At 52.6% G+C, this 23048-nt stretch overlaps 1 protein-coding gene across 1 annotated transcript in view; it reads right to left on the reverse strand.

Moving 5' to 3' along the window:
- The window catches only part of PCNT (pericentrin), a 118571-nt gene that overhangs the window by 10909 nt on the left and 84614 nt on the right, over positions 1-23048 (reverse strand). The window contains exons 34-45 of the mRNA XM_077755355.1: positions 19768-20481; positions 18808-18910; positions 15787-15941; positions 13061-13255; positions 12265-12438; positions 11238-11421; positions 9953-10175; positions 9640-9790; positions 8386-9021; positions 4570-4784; positions 3650-3752; positions 2254-2427 (exon numbers count right to left, since the gene is read on the reverse strand). Of these exons, the coding sequence (XP_077611481.1) occupies positions 2254-2427; positions 3650-3752; positions 4570-4784; positions 8386-9021; positions 9640-9790; positions 9953-10175; positions 11238-11421; positions 12265-12438; positions 13061-13255; positions 15787-15941; positions 18808-18910; positions 19768-20481 (3027 nt within the window). The remainder of the gene's footprint in view (positions 1-2253; positions 2428-3649; positions 3753-4569; positions 4785-8385; positions 9022-9639; positions 9791-9952; positions 10176-11237; positions 11422-12264; positions 12439-13060; positions 13256-15786; positions 15942-18807; positions 18911-19767; positions 20482-23048) is intronic.

Consider the following 23048-nt stretch of genomic DNA (forward strand, 5'->3'; position numbering starts at 1 on the left):
AAGTATACAGTCAAGATGTCAATTCTTGTCTAAACCTCTATAATAGCTTTACTGAGATATAATTCACAAACCATAAAACTTAACACTTGGGTTATTTCCACTTTTAGGCTACAATGAGCTCTACTGGCAGGAAAGTTTGTGCACAAGTTTTTATGTGGAGCTGCCGGTAAGAACAGCTGGTTTCCAAAGCAGCAGGCCCTTTACTTCCTGGATCCTCCCATGTTGATCTGTATGCTTAACATAATCCCAACCAACCAACCAGCAAGATTCTAAAATTTATATTGAAAGACAGAGGAACTGGATAGCCAAATAATTTGAAAACAAAGAAAAAAACTAGAGCATTCCTACTGCCTGATAGGAAGCTGTACTATAACCCACACCGATCAGGCAGCTGGTGAAGGCCAGTAGAACAGAACAGACAATACATACACACACACACAGACACACACGCACGCACGCACGCACGCTGTGGAGTGACTTCTGACACTGGCACAAAGACAAATCGATAAGAAAAGATAATCTTCAACGTGTGCCAAAATAACTGGTACCAACCAGCACACAGTAACCCTTGACCAAAAACAAGTAAAATCAAAATGGATCCTAGACCTAAACATAAGAAGTAAAACTACAAATCTACTGGCACAATCCATAAAAAAACAAACTGACCTTATTAAAATTAAAAATGTTGTTTTGCACAGAGTACTATCTATGCGAAGGAGACAACTCAGACTGGGAGAAAAGATTTCTAAAACACAATACACGAAGAATGGAGACACAATGAAATAAGAAAACGATGCAGTTTAAAAGTGGGCAAAGACTATTTGCAACAATGTGGATGGAACTAGAGGATCTTACGCTAAGCAAAATAAGTCAGCCAGAGAAAGACACGGCATGATCTCACTCATATGTGGAATTTAAGAAACAAAACAGATGAACATAGGGGAAGGGAAGCAAAAATAAGATAAAAACAGAGAGGGAGACAAACCCTAAGAGACTCTTAAATACAGAGAACAAACTGAGAGTTGATGGAGGGGCGGTGGGTGGGGGGTGGGCTAGATGGGGGATGGGCATTGAGGAGGACACCTGTTGTGATGAGACCTGAGTGTTGTCCGTAAGTGATTAATCACTAAATTCTATTCCTGAAATTATTATTATGCTATGTGTTAACTTGGATTTCAATGTAAATACACAAACAAATAAATAAGAGTAAACAAAAGTGTGCAACGACTTTGAAAGGGCACGTCACCGATGCCACTGTGCACTGGGGGCGCTGGAGGGAAACATAGCGCCAGCACCCACTGTGAAGATGCACAGGGACCTGACTCCCAGCTTCTGCTCAGGGCAAGGGACACGGCGCAGCTACTGGGCACCGGACAGGGTTCAACAGAAACGAGACGGGACACGGTGTCCCTTCTGGGTATTTGCAGCAGAGAAGCGAGCCCGGCTCACAGAAGCTTCCAGGAGCACCGACCACAGCTGTCGACCCCTGGAAGCAGGCCCTCGATCGCCGGCAGCCAGATGGCTGAAGTGAGGCGGACCTGTGCACAGAGCGCTGCCCGGCAGCACGAGGGAGGAGCTGCTGACAGGTCAGCGCCATGACTGCTCCGGAGGCGCCAGGGGAGAAGTGCGGGGCCTCCAAAATGTCACAGCCAGTGCGGGCCCACCTGTGCGCCCCCGGGGGCAGGCAGGCAGACCACAGAGCCGGGCCGCGCCTGCCAGCACCCGGAGCACGATGCGCTGCGGGGCCATGTGCTCTGCTGCCAGTGTGTTCACACAGGGCGCGAGAATCCACACGTGTGTGTGTGTGTGTGTGTGTGTGTGTGTGTGTGTGTGTGAAAACTCAAATGGCATCCTACTAAGGGGCAGATTTTACTGCCTAGAAGTTAAAAAAATAAAAAATTTTTTCATCATAAAAATAAAATCACAAACATGACAGTCTAAATATAAAACAAATTCAGCATTCTAAGAAAAAAGTCTATAGAACTACACAATCAGGAAAATTAGAAGTCATTTTCATTAGGTAAAAGTCAAATAAATAGATTTCTTTTCCTGAACGCGTATCAAACATCATCTCCCGGCAAGGGTCACACACCTGTACACAAAGCGGAAAACCTGCTGAAATGTTAACGAGGGCACCCGGCCCCCCGAGGAGGTCAGAGCCCACGGCAGCTAACTGGGAAGAGCCGGCACGCAAGCCCACAGCCCGGAGAAGCCCGCGACACGCCATCCCCGAGCAGAAGCGCCAGTACGTACGCTCCGCACACGGCCCTTGGGCAGGTGGTGCTTCAGGGGCGTCTCCAGCTGGGACAGCGCCCGGCGCAGCTCTGCCTTCTCCTGGGTCACCGTGTGCAGAGCTCTCGTGAGGGAGTCGTTGTCTTTCAGCAGGACATCCACCAGCTGCACCTGCAGCTCCGCTGGCACTTTTTTCTTACAAAGAAGAAAAAATAAATGTATACATGTCTTTTGTTAAAAAGGTGCACACTTTAAGGGCACCTGGGGGGCTTAGTCGGTTGGATGGCTGACTCTTGATTTTGACTCAGGTCATGATCCCAGGGTTGTGAGATGGAGCCCCGCACTGGGCTCTGCGCTGGGGGTGGAGCCTGACTGAGAATGTCTCTCCCTCTCTGCCCCTCCCCTGTTCGTGCACGCTCTCTCTTATTCTAAATAACAAAGTAAAAAAAATTTTAAAAAGGTACACACTTTACGTATTTTTACTGTTGGTTATTTTCAGGAATTATAATTTTATCCATATTCAGGGTTTGGTGGCATCTGGTGGGGCCAAGGAGAACTGTCCATCTACAGGAGGGAAAACAGTAAGTGACTGTACAAAACCGACTCCGGACAACACCGGGCTGCACTCACAGGGCCAGCCTGCTCCACACACACTTGCTCACGGCTCTGTCAGCAGAGGCGGCACATAAACGGCACACTGTGTGTGAATCCCGGAGGGTTCCAACGAGTAAGTCCCTTAACACAGGTTAGTCACTTCCGTGATCAGAGTCGTGCTCAGCCTACGGCAGGCAGCACAGGACACCGACAGAGGCTCTGGTAAGGAGGGCAGGACGCCCCGCCCTGACCCCTGCGGCTCTGCTGCCTATGTGCACGCTGCCTTCACAATAAACGTGATGATTCCACAATTACCAAGGAATATCTACCAGGAATTTTTGTCAGCAACCATGACTTGTTTTTTTTTTTTTAATGTTTATTTATTTTTGAAAGGGGGGGAGGGGCAGAGAGAGAGGGAGACCTAGAATGTGAAGCAGGCTCAAGGCTCTGAGCTGTTGGCACAGAGCCCAACACAGGGCTCGAACTCATGATGACCTGAGCCTAAGTCCAATGCTTATTAACCGACTGAGCCACTCAGCTGCCCCAGCAACCACGACTTCTAATCACCTTCCTGCACAGCAATACCTTCCCGCGCAGCTGCCAGGGGGCTCAGGCTCTCAAGCCAGGTGTACACGGAGCAGGCTGGGCCAGGAGGGGTCCCGAGGCAGAGCAGCCCACGCCTCTCTGGAGGGAGTGCCTGGGCACTTGGCAAGGACACGCGGTTTTCTGGGGACAACATGTGGCAATGCCCAAGAAGATACCTGCTTCCGTGTGGCAGTCGGGGAGGGATAAAAGGAACGGCAGAGGCGGCCCCACCTCTTACCTGGGAAGAGCTGGGCGCACTCAGCTCAGACTTGAGTTCTTCTAACGTGTGCAGTAAGGATGTCACTGCTTTCTCATTTGATGACGTCCAATTGCTAATTGTCCTGTGAAAATAAACAGGCACTTAGAGGGTTCACCCAGGTCCTGACTGACAATTACCCGCAGCCACTGGGAGCTTGTGGAGAGAGGACAAAAGGGTCCAATGCAGCCCCTAGGGGGACTTGCTTATGACCGCTTCCTCACGCCAAGCCCTGTCCACAACAGGGACGCGGGGCTCCTCTAATGACAGTGGTGACCCTGAGGTGGTGCAGCCTCGTGCACGAACAGTCTGAGAAGCCCAGCAACTGCGATCACAATAGCTCCTGGAGTGCTTAGGCCCCGAGCACTGCTTTCTGCTGGGGTCTGTGTCGAGTTTAATGCACTGTCCAGAAGGAAAGTCTGCTCAGAGTTCATGCTGCTGTATAAACTAATCCAATTACACACGGGGCAACTGTATTTGCTGAGTTTCCATGCATACAGGAAAAGGCAAACATTAATTTGATTAATTATACTGTTAACACTCCTGTCGGTCCCTCAACTGTACAGAGGCACCCCGGTCACGTGAGTGGTGGTCCTGAGGGCCGCGGGCAAGGTGGACATCACTCGGCCTCGGGGCTGGACCCTCCGGGGGTGAGCAACTGTAAAAGGGCGTGAGGAGAACAGATCTAAAACAAACTTGAATTTTTCTCTCATATTAGAATAGAGAAAACACAATTCTGTCAACCTCTCTCAGGAGAGTGCTGCCCACAAATTCATTGAACATGTGGCATGAGAATCTGGAGTCTGTGGCTTTAAAATAGGGACGGAAATCAAACCCGCACCCCCACCAGCCCGCTTGGGCTGGGAAGAGGCTGCGGCGCGGGACGGTGCCCACGGGCTCACCTGTCCACCGTCCGGCTGACGAAGCTGGTCAGGAGCCCGGCGGCCCAAAGCAGCTGCTGCCGGACCTTCTCCAGGCCGAGGCGCTGCTCCTGCAGCCACGCCGACTCGGGGCACTGGCGCTGGTGGGCCCCCTCCTTCGCCTCCAGGTCCCGAACCGTCCGCTGGAGCTGCCGGATCTTGTGTTCGTCACGCTGGCGCCGCAGTTCTAATTCTCGCTGTGGTCAACGGCAAAACAACAGACGGGCCTTTCGTGCGCACGTTCCAGAAGCAGAAAGCAAAGCGCGGCCCTCAGCACGGGGCAGTCCCCGGCCGGCACCCCCCACACGGGGCGCAGGGTGACCCCGCCTCAGATGGGGTCTCGGCATTTCTGAGAACGATCAGGCTCTCACCAGGGTGAGGAGGGGACGCCACACGCCAAAGCAAGGAGACTTCCCAGGCCCCAGGTCTGGTGCCCGACCTCGATGAGCGCGCGCACACACCAACACACTGACACGGACAAGCGCCTGCACTCAGTGCAAACCGCCTCCCCTGTACCATGCCCTTCACCACGGTGTGTGCCAGGCGCCTGGGAGAAAGCAAACCGTCACCAGCTTCCTGCCCGACACGGGGATCTGAGCCCCTCCAGGGAGACAGAGGGGGGCACCTGGTGGAANCGGGTGCCCAGAACCCGGCCTGGGCCACCCGCCATGCGGCCCCAAGCAGTGCAAGACCACAGGCTCTTCCTGGCGTCACCTCGATTAATGTTCCAGCCTCGTGAGGACACAGGGATTGTTACTTTTCTGTTTTCCAAGTTAGGAAAGCAAGACACCAAGAAACCTACAGGTTCATTTTTATAAGTAAAATAAAAAATAAAATAAATAAAATATTTAAAAACGTATTTTTAAAAACTTAAACCATCTATCGTGAAAATAACACCGAAAGGACTACATCAATCACTTAAAACTCTTTCCAAGATGCATAATGAAGAATTACTGATCTAACTTAGGGAACATTTTCTTTGCAGTTTTTAAGCAATCACATTACCACTCATTAAAAAAAATTAAAATTAAATAACAGGGTTTGTCTGAAAACTTTAGAGATGGTTTGAGCAAGTCCATGAGAAGCACATGAAGGCTCCCAACCACTCTTGCCAAGGAGAACAGGTAAACACACACGCGCGTGCACGCACAAAATCTGGAACATGTTTAGGGGTCCTGAGTGAAGGCAGCTCACCGGGGGCTCGACTCTACTTGCCTCCTTCATAAAACAATGTAGGTTGTTCCCAGCCACACAGCACCCACACTGTCACACCTCCAAACTACTCCTGCCTTTCCAAGACTTTGGGCAATAAAATGCACCCACTACTGCAAAGGCCACTTACGCCACTGCGAAGACCACATACCACAGCAAAACATATTGCCACTGACACACGCTGCAGCAGGGATGAGCCTCGAAAACACCAGGAAAGGAGCCAGACAGGAGAGGCCACGCACAGTGTGGTTCCTTCACAGGAAACGTCCAGAACACGCCAATCCACAAACAGACCACAGACTCGCAGCGGCCAGGGCTGGAGGAGGAAGAGACGATGAGCGCTAACGGCGTGGGGCTCAGGGTGGGGAGGTGAACGCACTCCAGAGCTGGCTGTGGTGATGGCTGCACAGCTCCGAGTTTGTACTAAAAACCGCAAAACATGCAATTCAGGCTGGTGAACCCCGTGTATCTCAGTAAAGCTATGAAAACATACTGATCACACTCTCCGCATGAACTTCCAATACGTATTTTATAACATTTGGGCAGCTGATTTACCTTTGTAATAACACTTAGAAATCTAGATTTTTGATTTGAGAAACACATTCATTTCTCAAATATTTCACAGCAGGTTAACCACTGAAAAGACCAGGCTACTGGTCTTCCTCATGTGTTTTTAAAAACTTCTTTGCTTGGATTTTCACAATTTTCAGTGTTTAAAAAATATTTCTAGGGACGGTTAAGCTTCTGACTTCGGCTCAGGTCATGATCTCATGGTTCGTGGGTTCGAGCCCCGCGTCGGGCTCTGTGCTGACAGCTCGGAGCCTGGAGTCTGCTTCGGATCTGTGTTCCCCTCTCTTTCTGACCCTCCCCTGCTCATGCTGTGTCTTTCTCTCAGAAATAAATAAAACATTAAAAAAATATATTTCTATGGGGCGCCTGGGTGGCTTAGTCGGTTAAGCGTCCGACTTTCGCTTAGGTCATGATCTCGCGGTTCGTGGGTTCGAGCCCCGCGTCGGGCTCTGTGCTGACTGCCAGCTCAGAGCCTGGAGCCTGTTTCAGTCTGTGACTCCCTCTCTCTCTGACCCTCCCCTGCTCACGCTGTCTCTCTCTCTCTCTCCTAGAAATAAATAAAACAGTAAAAAAAAAAAAAAAATTAAAAAAAAATGTATTTCTAAACAGAGCAAAACATATATCAATCCACATGAAGACAGAATATAATTTTCTCAGAAGTAAAGGCTTCCGGTTGACATAAATGTATCTAAAAGTAACATTTTATCCAAAACATAAGAGAGGAACACACGCAACCTATAAGGCACAAATCATCCCAATATTAAAATCAAAGACGCCACAACCGGGATGGGTGGGGAGGGGGATGCCTTGGGGCTCAGTTGGCCAAACGTCAACTTTGCCTCAGGTCATAATTGCAGGTTCGTGAGTTTGAGCCCCACATTGGGCTCTGTGCTGACAGCTCAGAGCCTGGAGCCTGAGTCTGAAATTCTGTGTCTCCTTCCCTCTCTGCCCCTCCTCCACTCACGCTCGCTCTCTCTCTCTCTCTCCCTCAAAAATAAACATAAAAAAAAAGACACCACAACTTTAAAAGTAGAGATCAACATCCCTTATGAACACAAATGCAGAATCCTCAGCAAAATACTAGCAAACCGAATTCAGCACTATATAAAACAGAATCCTACACCAGTCAAGTGGGATTTACCCCACAAGGGCAAGGCTGGCTCCACCAATGAAATCCAAACAATGGGAAATGTGACATCAAGAGAATAAGGGGCAAAAACCACAGATTTCAAGACACCAAAACCACAAATCCAATGCTCTCGTGGCTGAAAATAAAACAGCCTTTTCAGGCTGAATGAAGCAGGCACACGAGAATCTCCTCTGATGAAGGGCGGCTGTCACACCTGGCGGCGGAAGACGGGGGTGGGCTGCAGCACCTCCACTCAGCACTGCAGGAGGGGACCAGCAAAGAAGAAGCAAACCTATGTCTATGTGCAAGTGACATGATCACATATACAGAAAAGCCCAAAGAACACATCAAACAACCAGGAATAACAAACAAGTGTAGGCGTAAGATGCAGGATCAATAGAGCAGCTGCATTGCTCTAGGCAAGGGGGGGGGGGGAATCTGCACATGAAAGGAAGAAACCAGTTCCACTCAGGACATCAAATGATAATAAAACACTGAGGACCAACAGCACCAAAGCGTAAGGCCCGTCACCTGAAAATGGCAAAACGTGTCTGAAAGAAATCAAAGACCTAAACACATGGACAGACTTCCAACCTCACGACCCGTGGGGATCACACTGCTGAGGAGGCTTGGCCCCCTAAAGCGACCTGCAGAGTCAGTGCCGGGCCCCAGAACCCGACGGGCCCAGACACCCAAGTCCTGACAAAGAACGAGGTGGGAGACTTGCACTTCCGGACGCGGAGACCTACAAGCTGCGGTCACCAGGGGGCGGCGGAGGGCAGACGCCCGCACCTGCGGGACCAAGGAGCTGCCCAAGGTCAGGCCACCCCGCGGCGCTCCCGCCCCCTGGCTGGCTGCTGGGTGCCGACGGGCCGGCCCGCGCTCACCAGTCTCTCCTTGTCCCGAGTCTGCCTCGTCTCCGCGTCGGCCCGGCCGGGCCTCGCCTCTGCTCTCCTCCTCGCGTCCTTGCGTCCTTCCCTCGCAGCCGGCCTCGCCCGGGAGTGCTCTAATCCTGCCTGCTGCCGTGCGGGACTCTCCCCCTCTCTCGGCAGACCAGGCCCCGGCTCCCGAGCCTGTGCGGGCTCCACGGCGGAGGCCTGTGTGCCCCTTACCTCCTTCTCCCTCTCGATCTCCTCACGCTGCTTCTGCACCTCGGCCGCCAGCTGCCGCTGCGCCTGCTCCAGCCTCGCCTGCAGCTCTGCCGCGCGGGACTTCTCATCCTTCAGCTTCCGGAGCAGAGCGCGGGGCGCGGGGGCCTCCTGCGCTCGGCTGCTCAGCTGCTCCGTCAGGAGGCGTTCGTGGCGCAGGGCCGCCGCCAGCTCCAGCGACCGGCCCTTCTCGGCCTCCAGGCTGCGCCGCAGCTCGGACAACTGGCTCCGCTCCTGCGCCAGCAGCGCCTCGCAGCGCGAGGCCTCGATCTGCAGCTCCTTCTGAAGGTTGTCCTTTGCCGTCTGCTCGTGCTTCAGCGCCACACACAGTTGGTTACTCTGGGCGTGCTGCTTCTCCAAAGAGACCCTTAACTCCTGCACCAGGGAAAAGATGGGAAACAGCAAATCAACAGAAGTGTCAAAACAGTTTTCCTGCCCAAGTTTCTGTTCATATTCTACAACCTAGCAATTACACAGGTACAAGAAGCCTGTGTAACAATTCTTCGGTTACTCTGCCATTCTTATTCAGGGACGACGTACTTCCTTGAACCAGCGCTCAGTAAATGCACACCGGGGTCCTAGATTCATTCTCCCCTCCCTAGAACCACAACACCCTGGACACTCAGACACACAATCTGTTTGCACCGAGCCACAGTCCTCGTGTGGGTGGAAGATGCTTCGCCCGGCCCTGGGCCTGAGGAACACAGAGCACCTGTCAGACCCGTGCTCATCAAAGCTGCCAATTCACACACACGGCTTCCAGCGCACAGGGAAGCCAGGGCACTGCCATTTATGCAGTCTGACACGCGCTTCTGAGGCTGTGCTCCGTGCGGCCGGACAGCGGGGTTGTGAGCAGCCGTCTGCTGCTATGAAGACACTGCTGTGTCAGACACGGGCCTGCTTCGCTGCTGCTATGCCCTGCCGCCAGGCGCGTGACTACAGAGGGGGAGCTGGGCCCTACGGGGGAAGCCCGCCGCCCCGGCCCCCAGGCACCTCCAGGGTCTTGGAGCTCTGGCCCTCCCTCTGCAGGTGCTGCAGCTGCTCCTCCTCCAGCCGGCTCTGCAGGGCGCGCTCCTTCCCGCGCTCAGTCTCCAGCTCCCGCAGCGCGGCCTTCAGCTTGTTCTCCTTGTTGTCCAGCACAGACCTGCGTGAGGGAGACGGTGACACGCCAGGTCATGGCGCCTGGGCGGGGGACAGGCCCCGTGCACTGATCACAACACGCGCGTACGCCGTGTTCCTCAACAAAAGCCGCGGACAGAACCGGGGAGCGGGAGGTGCTGTGCGGGAGGAGGGTTAGGGCCCCCACCTCAGCTGGAGGACCTCCTTCTGCGCTTCGCTGAGGGACGCCAGCAGCCTCTCGTTGTCCTGCTTACACTCGCGGAGCTCTGATCTTAAATCTCTGACGACGGTCTGCTCTACCACCAGGAGCTTCCGAACGCTGCTGGCTTTCTCTTGCTCTTCATTCAGCGTTTTCTGGACGTCACTTGCTATACGTTTTTCCTGCTCAACCTTATATGCCAATAACTCAACTGAGAAAGACATTAGAGGAAGTAAGATACCATTACTTGTGAATCCTGGGTGAGCTGCACAAATGATTTCACAAATTGAAAACAAACCAGTACAGAGAGGGGGATGTATTCACTCTCTGGGAAAATGATTTTTTTAGGCCTACAGCCGGGACACGGGAGGCTCATTCCCTCCAAGCCTCAGGGCACCCAGAGTGGACAGAGGATGGGACACGGCTCCCCAGGGCCAGTTGTTTGGGTCTGGGGTCTCCCTGGAGGCAGAAGTGAGGGTTGTGCAGGGAGACCAGGTGTGACCATCCCCGCAGTTGTCCTGAGTCACCACGTCACCCGGCACTCCGACACTTCCCGACAGAGACCAACTCGGCCCTCACAGTTTCCCTGGAGAATTTCCCAAGACTTAGGGAAGAAATAACCCTGCTTCTCTACATTCTCCCCTGGAAAAAGAAGGGGGAGAGACGGCCAATCTTCCATGAAGCTGGCAGTACTCCAACCCCAGAACTCAAAGACAGGAAAGTACACACCATAGCCCTCACGCGTTTAGATGCAAAGTATCAGCAAGTCCAGCACAGAAATGTGCATAAGGTAAGGCAAGGCACTGCAAGGCCTGGCCCATCACTCGGCACCCAGCACTTAGAGAAGGGGCTGTGAGGGCGGACAGAGGGTGTGTGCAGAGATCACTGCTGGCACCCTGTGTGAGGGTGAGACGGGCGCCTGTCCTGTGGCCGGACGCCTGCTGTGGCGGCAGCTGAGAGCCTAACCAGAGCATTTGATAGGAGGAGGTGGCAGGCGGGAAGGAGAAAACAAAATGATTCTTATTCAGAGATGACGTGAATATCTATAAGAAAATCCCAAGAAACCTAAATTAATTACAATCCCCAGAGACTCCCAGACGCGGTCCTGGGGCGCCCGGCGCTCACCCTGATACCGGCCCCCCAGTGCCCAGGTGGCACCACACTGTCGGTTCTCTGGGGTTCTGCGAACCGAGAAATGCCGAGGCGGAAGGTCCCCACGCCCAGCGACCCGGACAGACCAGACCCGGCGCCGCAGCAGGAGGGCGGCGCTCACCCTGCCTGCGCAGCTGGTGCTCCTGCCGGCTCCCGCGGGCCTCCGCGCTGGTCAGCGCCACGCACAGCTGCTGCAGCTTCTCCTGGTTCTGCAGGTGCGTCATCCGCAGCTGCGCGCGCAGAGCCTGGATCTCGGACAGCAAGCTGCTCCGGTCTGACAGGCGAAGGTGCTCCAGGGACTTCTCCTGCAGGCCTCCCCGGGGGCGGGGCGGCAAAGGGAGGGGAGCAGGGTGACAGACACGCCCACGCGGGGGAGTGCCCTGGGGCGCACCTCCTGGACCCGAGAGCAGGGAGCACATCCCAAAGGCGGGGAGGCTGGGCGGGCCCGGCATTTCCAGGCACAAGCAGCCCACTCTCGGCAAATCCTTGCTTCTAGCTCCTCTGGCACAAGCTTGGTGTCCGAGCAAGAATACGTCCCCAGGAACGTGTGTGTGACACGGGGGCCTGGGGGCTCGGTCGGTTAAGCGTCCGACTTCGGCTCAGGTCATGACCTCACGGTTCGTGGGTTCGAGCCCCGCGTCGGGCTCTGTGCTGACTGCCAGCTCAGAGCCTGGAGCCTGTTTCAGTCTGTGACTCCCTCTCTCTCTGACCCTCCCCTGCTCACGCTGTCTCTCTCTCTCTCTCTCAGAAATAAATAAAACATTAAAAAAAAAAAAGGGAACGTGCGTGTGACAAACATGGGCTGAATGCAGGCCCTCGGAGGCTCTGGGGACCCTCAGGCCTCACTGGGCTCTGGTCTGTGCCAGAGGCCACCCTGACCTGCTGCGGACCCTGCACCTGGAGCCCAGCGCCCTCTTCTACAAAGAACCTGGGGAAGCAGGCCTCCAGGGCTGTCACAGTGCTGGGCTCTCTCACACACGGGCCACTTAGCACCACTCTGTTCTCAAGGAAAGGCCAGTTATTGCCAGAATAGGCTGTATTTGCACACAGACAGGACTTCCTCCTCAGTCATGCTCCAGGATCAGAGGAAACACAGGGACCAAAATTCACCATCGGGGCGCCGGGAAAAAACTGAGACACGTGCTCACCTGCTCCTGGACCACCTTCTCCAGCCTCTGCAGCAAGGAGCTGTGGTCCCCGGGGTCAGAGCCGCAGGGCCGAGGCTGCAACTCGGCCCTCAGCATCTCCCGTTCTTTTCCAAACGCCTCCTGAACGATCTGTAGAAACTCTCCTCTCCAGTCGAGGCACATGTCGGGAGACTCCTAAAATATCGGAGTGGAGAGTTCAGTGTTCTCATAAATGCATCCTGCTGGCTGACGCAGAAACCACCCGACAGAAGACCATGACCAGCCCAAGGCATGACAAGCCAGCCCTGCCATTGTGAACGGAGAAGGTACTGAAGGAGACAGCAGGTGAGACTAGGACATCGGCAGGCAAACCTTCCTCACCGCGGCTCCACCGGGCCCTGGGGCCCTGGGGCGGGGGCCCGCTGACTGGCGGTTCCTGCCCCCCGGCAGGCCTGGGCCCAGCGCTGTGGTCTTGCCCACCGCTCCCTCTGCCCCGCGGCCTTGGCCAGGGTTCAGCGCCTGTCTCTGGCAAAGTGGGCACTGAGGCCCGTGGGCCCAGGCCCGGCCCCCACGTCCCCTTCGCACTGCGCTCCGCCACGCATCCTCCCATGGCCTCTCCTGCCCTTACGGGGCTGAAGTGTGCCAGCATGTGGCTGGTGGCAGTGAACGTGACTGAGTCGGTGACTAGCCAGGAGCACGGCCCCGGTGCCCACCGCTGACTCTGTTGTTCCCTTTATTCCACTTATTTGGCCAAGTGACTCCCTCAAACTGCTCCACGCCCACAGCTGACTTTCCTTCAGGCAGAACGCCACCGTACCTTCTCTCCCTTCAGGGGTGCGGGGCTTGTATGCCTCTTCAGGGCTGGCACTGCCTCCAATAGGCCAGGGCCTTCCCCTGGGAAGCGCTCAAGGGGGGCACTGGGCTCGCCCTTGCTCAGAGCGCTAGAGGGCCCACGGCACTCGGACAAGGCCAGTATGTGGTGGCTCTCATCACACACCATCTGTAGTAAAGCCTGCAATGGGACATGCATTCAAGAAAGAGAAAAGCAGCTTGAAACTACGAATCCATTCAGTACCCTGTCCACCACCCAAGAATGTTCACGGAGACGCCTGCACAGCGCTCCCACAGCCTTTGTATCAAAGAGCAGATTCTGCTGTTCTATGAGATTTTCAAACCTTCCTTCCCCATAACCTTTAGACACTGCTAGAAAACCTGTGTGAAGGACAATTTCTGTGTAAGGACGCCCCCCACACACTTCGGCCACCCCACTAGCGTCTGCATGGTCTACCATCCCTTCCCTAAACCTGGGTGGGGCTCAGGGTGGGGCCTCCCCAGAGCTGTCCCCAGGTTGGGACCAACACAGTGTCCAAAGTAGCCATGACGGTCCTCACTCCACGTGCAAAGATTCACTCAATGGGCGTGTTAGGCCTAAAACTCTGGGGAAAGAAAACCAGTAGATATCTCAAACAGGGAACTATAAAAGTAGCAATGCAGAGGCTATGACAGAGTGCAACTATTTAATCAGAAATAGGTTTTGCTAGAATTCTAATGATGAGACTCAAAAAAGTGAAATATTAACATAAAAGTACAAAAAAACCAAACTACACATTATGCTTACTTTAAAAACAATTCTCTTTAACGACCTAGAAACACTTTTACTTTAATAAATAATTCACTTGTGGGAGCCTGGGTGGCTCAGTCAGTTAAGTGTCTGACTTGGGCTCAGGTCATGATCTCATGGTTCATGGGTTTAAGCCCCGCGTCGGGCTCTGTGCTGACAGCTCAGAGTCTGTAGCTGCTTCGGATTCTGCGTCTCCCTCTCTCTCTGCCCTCCCCACTCGTGTGCTCTGTCTTTCTCAAAAATAAACGTTAAAAAAACAATTCATTTGTGGTTGGCCAGGTGCAGATGGCAGCCCCCGTGGGTGAGACTGCAGGCCTGCGCCTCCCGCATCTGCCCTCATCCTCTGCTTATGGAGACAAGGCAGGACTGATGTGGCTGCGGAGGACCACCACCTCCCACTTTTTCGACACTCTCCTGATCCTCTATCGAGGAGAAATGCATAAAGAGCACCAGCAGCGACTGAGGTACTCTGCCTGAGTGTTCCTGAGAAAAAGCTTCCCGCAAGGCCACTGCATCCCTTCAGTGATGTCACATGACCCCACAGGTATGATGTGGGCCAGGGCATGGAGGGCTGCAATTGGTTGGGCCTTGGGTACCACAAATATAACCTCTGGGGCTGAGAAGGTTCCAGGACCCTGTCCTCAAGACTGGCATTCTGTCCAGGGACCTGCAGCGCTGCGACCAGCCCACCCTTCTCGTGACCTCCCACATCTGCTGTTGCTCAGGTGCCCATCTGCTCCTGCGTCAGCTCCAGCGTGCAGTTGTGGCTGTGAGAGGTCAACAAGGACGCAGCTCCGGGACCTGGGGAGCAGGAGCGGGCCAGCAGGGTTGCAGCAAGTGGTTAACACAATGTCAGCTCCCTGTCAGCAGCGGGTCAGTATCAGCCCAGCTCGTCAGCAGGTCTGAGGATGGCTGGTCTTGGAGGCATGTGACCGGGGATGCCAGTGACAGGGTGGAGGCAGGGGACAGGAGGGATGCTCCTGGGAAACGGGCTCAAAGGAAGCACTGGCCCCACTCTTGGCCTGACCCCTAGAAGTATCACAGGCTTCCAGCTGGTGACACAGGGAAGGGATGCGCGAGCATGGGCAGGCTGATGGCCTCTCTGGGGTACACTTGGAGCCAGTGCACCAGGAAACTCCCGGTACCGTCTGGTGATAAATGCCATGTGCCGCTAGAGCCAGCTGAGTCGGAGGTGAGGCTGCCCATCAAAACTGCCCGCGCTGCCACATGAGTGAGGACAGACCACCTTCCTTCTCAAGTGCCAACCTGAGGACGACACAGGAGAGCGGAGAGCAGGAGGTGGAGCGGTCTAGGCCGCGAGGACTCGGAGACACGCCCTCCCGAGCAGCAGCCCCCAGGGCAGAGTGGGCTGGGCTCTCCAACGTGGCCGGCAGCCCTGTGCTGGCAGAGCGGGCCACCCGGCCCATGCTCCGCTGCTCCGTCCCAGGCAGGCACCTGGTAGAGGGCAGCCCAGGTCACGAGCGCAGCCCCAGTTGTCTTAGGAAAGGCTGCAAGGTCCATCTCCAGAACCAAACAAAACCCACCACCACTTCCCCAGAGGGTCATGCACTGCCATACCTGAACTCAGTTCAGAAAGATTAACCTTAATTCTGCCTTTCATGGTTCATCACAACAGCCGCCCCTGGCAGGCCCGGGTGAGCTGTGCTGCAGCAGGTGCAGGAAGAGCGGGTCCTGCTCCCGGGACCCCAGCGACCGAGGCCCCTACAGCCCCACCCCCACCGTGCTGGGGTCTCCCTGGGACGCCTGTCCCCCTATGGAAACACGTCAGAGCACAGACAGACCCAGTGCTGCTGTCCCCATGGTGTGACGCACGCACCCCGATATGGCACCCGCAGCACAATCGCAGCGGCCGCACGCGGAGGCCCATCAACCCCGCGCACCCTGCTCCTGCCAGCCCTTACCTTTACTTGTTTCGGATGGACTTCCTTCTCCTTCATGGCTTTCAGCGGCTGTCGGAACCTTCCAGAGGCAGGAGGCGGCACTGCAGGACTTGCAGTGGGAGTATCAAGTCTTCCTGAACCTTGGCTTAATATCTCTCCAAACCCCGAGCCATCACCTAAAAACACAGCACAAAGTCAGGGTCCACACCCAACTCTGGCGGTGTACCTGGGGACACTCTGCACGTGCTGGGGACGTGGCCAGACGCCTGCTTCACGGCGCCGCATGAGGCCCTGGAGACAACATCAACAAACCACCAAAGATGGCAAAGACACTTTTATCAATACCAAGGACTATACAACCACAAAGGTTAAGAAAAAGTATGTTTTCATGTTTACCATGTTAACACCTGTGACTCCAACATAAAACCCTTAATGGTACCTGGCTCATGTTTACTAAGGTGCAGAAGTGTGTCTCCTTGTTCCCACAGACAGAACGAAACCCGCGGGGCTCACACAGCAAGTGCTGCAGCCGACACACGCATGCAAGGCCTGCCCCGGACACCTAGAGAAGGCTGTGCGGAGATGACAGACGCCAGCCGGAGGCCCCGTGCAGGGGGCAGGCCGGGCAGCAAGCGTCCAGCCAGGAAAAGGTGAGCACGTCTGATGGGTTGGGTGAAGACCAGCCCGCCTGAACCGGAGAGCCCTCGCTGGTCTGGCAGCTGAGACACAAGGAGCCCCTGATGGGAGGGGCCTCAAAAAGGAAAGGGAAACCTCTCCACTGCACACGGCACGTCCTGGGGCCTTGCAGCCCGCTGCCACGCTGCGGAGACCTGGAAAGCAGAGCAGGGCATCCCAAGAAAAGCAGGCTCAGTCGTCAACAGCTGCTTCTCCGACCGGCACCAAGCTCGGGTGGGAATGGGGGGCTCAGCGCCCCCGGCAAGGCCCCTCTGAGCACAGCTCTCGGCGAGTTGCTGACGACCACCCTGCTAAGGAGCCAAAGTCCTCAGACAAGCCGAGGCTTGCTCAGACGCACAAAACAGTGCGAAGGAGAGACTCAGCTGGAGGAAATACAATAAAGGCAGTAAACACAAAAGACTTCAGAAAACCCAGAATATCTTCAGAGAAACAAGGGATAAAGTATTATTCATGAAAAAAGGAAAGAAAGTTTTAAGAGAAAGTAAAAGAGATGAGAAAGAAGAGCTTTTAGAAACTAAGACACAGCAGAAATGGGAGCATTTGATACAAAGATTAAGGAATAAATTCTTACAAAGCTCTTTAACAAGTAAGAAAAGTACAAAAAAGTGGAAACAGAAAGTGAGAAAATAAGAGAATGAGCCCAGTGACTAAGGAAGTATGGCAAGATGGAGCCACAGGGGGGTGGCCCATGCCCCAGAACAAGGAGACGCGCTCAGGCCAGAAGGACCCGTTCCTGGTGAGCTGGCAGCACCACGCTCAGGTGCTTGGCGGCAAGGGGCCACCGCGGTGCTCGGCGAAACTGGGGTCGGGACGGCAGGCAGGCGCTCATGTCTGAAGAGCATGACTTTGCACCCACGAGTCTGCACCAAGCCCAAACTACCAACAAACATCAAGAAAATGCAGACATTCTCAGAAAACCCATCTCACACATGCTTTTTCTGCTAATGCTTCTAGAGAACTCACTTCATCAAAATTAGGGCCACCAAGAAGGGACATGGGGTCTGACCAGGAAAGTGGGGATAGCACTGGGGAACGGCTCATTCAACTTAAGTTATTTCACTGGAGGTCAGGTGGGCAGGTGAAGGTCACGTGGGCAGTGCATGCCTGTGTCTGCAGACGGCGTGGGCAGGACCCGTGGCGGAGAACAGGAAGGAGGCAAGGAGAAAGGAAAACCAGCTGTCTAGGGCAGGACGCTCAGTCCAGCAGGCGTGCAGGAATCTGACAGGGGTGCTCAGAACACATACGCTGTGGTGAGGGGATGGAGAGCGGGATGATGGGGCCACCTTAGAAAAACAGGAAAGGAAACCAGAAGCAATTGGCAGCCAAAAGCTTAAACATGTTCTGTAACTACCAAATATGTGTTAGAAATACATATCAGGACAAATTTCTGGAAGCTGAATGTGGGCATCCTCAGGGAACAGTGGGGAGTGGGGAGGCTGGCAGGCACGGTGGGGAACCACTCCAGGCACTTACTACATGGAATAACTCAAAACTGAAATGAAAACGTTGCCGGCGCTGTTCTGCACAGGCCGAAGTGCCCACAAACTATACTTTACTATGGTCTAGTTTTCAAAAGCACTGAATTAACTCCACGAAGACTTTTTTTAAAATGCTGAAACCCCTCCTGTGGTGATGGACTTATAAAAAGCCAACAATCATAGAAGAAATTACAAGGTTAGAGTCACCAGCAGGCAGCCATCCTAATGATGATGCAGGCAGCAATCATTACTGGAGGCTAACGCCAGTGGGTCCAAGTCTGAGAAACAAGAGACCACAGACATGGTCTCCAAGTACGTCCCTGCTCCCCGACACCGAGCAATCTAAAAGGAAAACTCAGAATAAAATCTGGCAGACACAGCTACCAAGGGGCCCACCCCGTGCCGTACGCCTTCTGCCGTGATGCCCAGGAAGAGCGCAGCGTCACTGTGTGTGCTCTCAAGGACCCCCATGCTGACGACCCTGCTACAAACATCCAAAGGAAGGTGCAGGAACTGCTGGAAATGTGAGGGTCTCCCTCTCGGGGCCCATACGGCACAGCCTCCCTCCGTGCAGGGCGCCAGTGAGACAAGTGGGAAAATCCAAGTAAGATTTAAGGTCGAGGCACTGCCGCGAGCCAGTGCGGACGTCTGGGAGCTGAGTGCAGGGACCGGACTCCATGAGGCGCACAGTCGAGCTTTCCCGAGTAGTGCGACATCAGGCTTTTAGGTGCCAGTGAGCACAGAGAACAGAGACGCAGGCAGGCACAGCCATTGTGCACAGGCAAGGGTGGTGAACACCAAGCTGCGGGCCTCTGTGCTGTTCTGTTCCCTGAAACCTGAAGAGTTAAAAACAAAAAGATCAACTCACCGTTATCACTTCTGCTGTTTTTTCCTTCGAACCCAAGAGGAGAGGATCTGGGCTTTTCTTGAGCATCAAGAGATGTTACGATAAAATCTTCAACATCTTTCTCCTGTTCAAAATAGGTAGGGTTTTAAATAGTCGTCAAATAACAACTTATTACATCAGGGAGCTGAACTGGTCAGAGGGAAACAAGGCCTGAATTTATCATTTTCCCATACAAAACCCAACAAGTGTTTCACATTTATGGACATAATGAAATCAAGGGTTTTGAAGTATTTAAACAAACCCACCCAGGGTTCTCCAGAAATACTTTAAAGAAGCCCCCAGCAAATATTTCAGATTAAAAGTAATTTTTGTGGTAGTGTGAATGGTAATATACATGCATCTCAAATAACATGTCCTCTGTCACTTGCTTTTTATTTTATCTAATCCAGGATATGCAAAATCTCAAATTACGTCAGAAGAAAAAATATGATCTAAATCAAAAATAGTTGTTTTTGAAATTAATTAGCATTATATGTAGAACCTATTAAATATGAAATACAACTCAAAATAAATCCAGGAAACAGATTCTAGACAAAGAAACTGAACAAAAACCACACAGGAAGGCGAGTTTACGACTGTACTTCTCAAGTCCACACTAGTGAGCGTGCAGGCCTGGCGGGAGTGTCTGGGTAGGACTGATGCACAGTACATGTTTGTAAGAACAACCGGAGTCCCAATTATTCACATTACAATGGACTGTGGTTGGTGCTGCAGAAAGCCGACCGTCCCTACACACGGCTGACCAGGGGACTGTTGGGTGCAAACCCACAACTGGCCCACAGGCCCCGTCAGGAGATGAACCAACAATGGCTGCAGCTATGATAGTGTGGGGCCTGCAGACACATTCCCATGGGAACACTCTGGGGCCCTAGGCATCCCACAGATGCTGACCCGGGGCACCACCCAGGGATGAACACGTACCATGGCCATCTGCCGCACGCGGTGGTCAGCGGAGGGAGCCCTGTCTGCAGCCGATGGAGACTCTGCCCACCTGGAGGCCTTCCCTGCTGCGGAACCACCCAGGTACCAAAGCAGGTCCGACTGGTCAGCCTGAAGCGAGGCGCTTGTCCTGTCCCGCACAGAGGCATCCAAGCTCAGGGTGTCTGAGCAGGGTGTCAGGGGCAAGCTGGGTGCAGGCTCAAGGGTCGAGTCCTTCCTGACAACCTCAGGTGAGCTCCAGGAAGACAGGTCCATTGCCCTGAGTGCGGCCTTCACGGGACCGGGCTCCTGGCTGTGCATTAGGTCATGGGAGCCACTGTGCAAGCTCGACTGTAAACAAAGGGATCCATCCTGCAAATCTACCTCATCTCCCATGGGAACATCTGGCATCTCCTTTCTTATCAATGAATCCTGCTTTCCACTGAGGTCACTTAGATCACACGTGTTTTTATCAACATGCAGTACATCAACGAGAGGCAATTTGTCAGGTTCTTCACCATTATTGGAACTGTCACTCAAACTATTTTCTGAAGCATGGAAAGATGCCAATGGCTGCTGAAATCTGAAATCCTCTGTCTCGCTGTTTTGGAAGTTCACAGAAGACACCAGACGGTTCAATTTTTCTTGAAGCTCTTTCACCTGACTTATGAGACCAACTTTCTGCAGCTGACAATCTTCCAGTAGTTTTTCCTTATTCTGCACATAAAAAAGAACATGTATAAAGTAAAACAACTGAATTACACAGTCTGGTATTTATCGGCCAATTTCAGAGGCTTTCTGAGCAATTAAGAATGAGCCTCCATGATGAAGCCCTCGGGTCCTTCCAACTCTTGAGATTTCAAGCTTTTTTAATTCCATAAAAGAATCAAGGCGGAGAACTCTGCCTACAAAATGAATGCAGCAGAGGACTCTGGGAGTCCGTCTCCCGCCTGGGCTCCAGCTGCACTGGCAGCACCTTGTGACTCCGGAGTCTGTCCGAGGATTGCAACTTCCAAGAGGAGGCTGGAGGCAAACAGCAGCTCTCAGCACAGCAGTAGCTACACATCTCCCGACCCAGCCCCTCGGCAGGCAGCCGCGCACCCGCTCCCGGAGCAGCTTACACAGGTGTGTGGGAGCCACGGTGGGCAGGGGCTGAGCCACAAACATGAGAGGTCTGTGCTCCCACCGCTGCTGCTGAGCTGGAAGATGCAAACAGGTGGGGGCCATTGCTGCAGCCCCTCCCCTCCGGCTGAAGTGACCTCCAGGAGACTTAAAGGGCTGGTGCCCTTTTTTCCTACCACAGCATTTTTCTCTGTTTTCTTTTTGGGGAGAAATTAAAAACTAGAATATTCAAAAACAACCGCACTTACGGAGGAAATCAGAGGAAATTATATTAGAGAAAATTACACAGGCCCAGGTAAAGGTGCAGGCTAAGAAAAGGTCTGAGAAGGCCTGAAGTGTGCACCTCAAGCTGATCCTCAACACAAAGACAGCATACAACAATTTTAAAAAATGAAAACAAATACAAGGCGCCTGGGGGCTCAGTCATTCAAGCATGTGACTCTTGATTTCAGCTCAGGTCATGATCTCACTGTGGGTTCGAGTCCTGCATCAGGCTCTCTGCTGTCGGCAAGGAGCCTGCTTGGGGTTCTCTCTCTCCCTCTCTCTCTCTCTGCTCCTCCCCTCCTTGTACACTCTCAAAATAATGGAAATGATTGATGGCAACTGAGAGAAAAAAAAGATTGAGAAAGGTGAATACAGACTGAGACTCTTGGCACACCAGCAAGCCTATCAACATACGCATTGTGGGAGTCCCAGAAGAGGAACAGGCAGCAGAGAGACTATTTGAGAACATAATGATTGAAAACTTCCCAGAATTGATGAAAGACATGAATATAAACATCAAAGAAACTCAAGAAACTCCAAATATGAAGAACTCAAAGAGACACATACCAAGACAACTATAATCAAATATATAAAAGCCAAAGGCACTAACAGAGAATCTTGAAAGCAGAGAGAAATGACTTGTCACATACAAGTACCCTCAATAACATCACCCACAGATTTCTCACCATAAAGTTTGTAGATCAGAGGACAGTGCATCAATATATTCAAGTGGTAAAAAAAAAAAAATCTGTCAACTAAAAATCCAATATGAAGCAAAACTGTCATCTAAGAGTGGGGAAGAAATTAACATAGTCCCAGATAAACAAAAGCTAAAGGAGTTTGTGACCACTACTCCTGCACTGCAGGAAATGCTCCAGGGAGTCCTACAGGGTGAAATAAAAGGTCACTAGACAGTAACTCAAAGTCATGTGGCAAAATAAAGATCTCAGTAGAGGTTAGGTGCATGCATAGTATAACAAAAGCTAGTCTATTATATTGTATACCTGATAATAGAAGACTAATGATGCTTGAATTACTAAAAGTGTTTGTTCTGTAGTAATAGCGCTTTGCAACTCCACATTTTGTTTTCATCACAATTTTAAAAATACATGTTTTTTTGGGGCGCCTGGGTGGCTTAGTCGGTTAAGCGTCCGACTTTCGCTTAGGTCATGATCTCGCGGTTCGTGGGTTCGAGCCCCGCGTCGGGCTCTGTGCTGACTGCTGGCTCAGAGCCTGAAGGCTGTTTCAGAGTCTGTATCTCCCTCTCTCTCTGACCCTCCCCTGCTCACACTGTCTCTCTCTCTCTCTCCTAGAAATAAATAAAACATTAAAAAAAAATTTTAAAATACATGTTTTTTATGTATGAGTCTGAGTGGCTCAGTTGATTAAGCGTCCAACTCTTGATTTCAGGTCATGATCTCACAGTTCAGTTCATGCGATAGAGACCCATTTCGGGTTCAGCATGGACCGAACACAGCCTGCTTGGAATTCTCTCCCTCTCTCTCTACCTACCCCACCCCAGCTCACACATGCGCATGCTCTTGCTCCTGCTAAAAAATTTATAAATTTTAAATAAATAATAAAAGATATATTTAAAAAAATTATTAGTCTAAAAGTTAGTGTTGTTAGCTTTAGTTTGTAACTCCACATTTTTTCTATATAACTTGAGATTAATGGATTTAAAACAATCATTAGGAGGCGCCTGGTTGGCTCAGTCAGTTGAACGTCCAACTCTTGATTTCAGCTCAGGTCATGATCCCAGGGCCATGAGATTGAGCCCCGCATCAGGCACAGGCTGCTTGAGATTCTGTTTCTGTCTCTGTCTCTCCCTCTCACCCTGTCCCCGGCTTGCATGTGCTCTCTCTCTCTCTCTCTAAAATAAAAATTAAAAATTAGGG

This window comes from Crocuta crocuta, unplaced genomic scaffold (genome assembly GCF_008692635.1).
Source record: "Crocuta crocuta isolate KB4526 unplaced genomic scaffold, BGI_CrCroc_1.0 scaffold675, whole genome shotgun sequence".
NCBI lineage: Eukaryota > Metazoa > Chordata > Mammalia > Carnivora > Hyaenidae > Crocuta > Crocuta crocuta.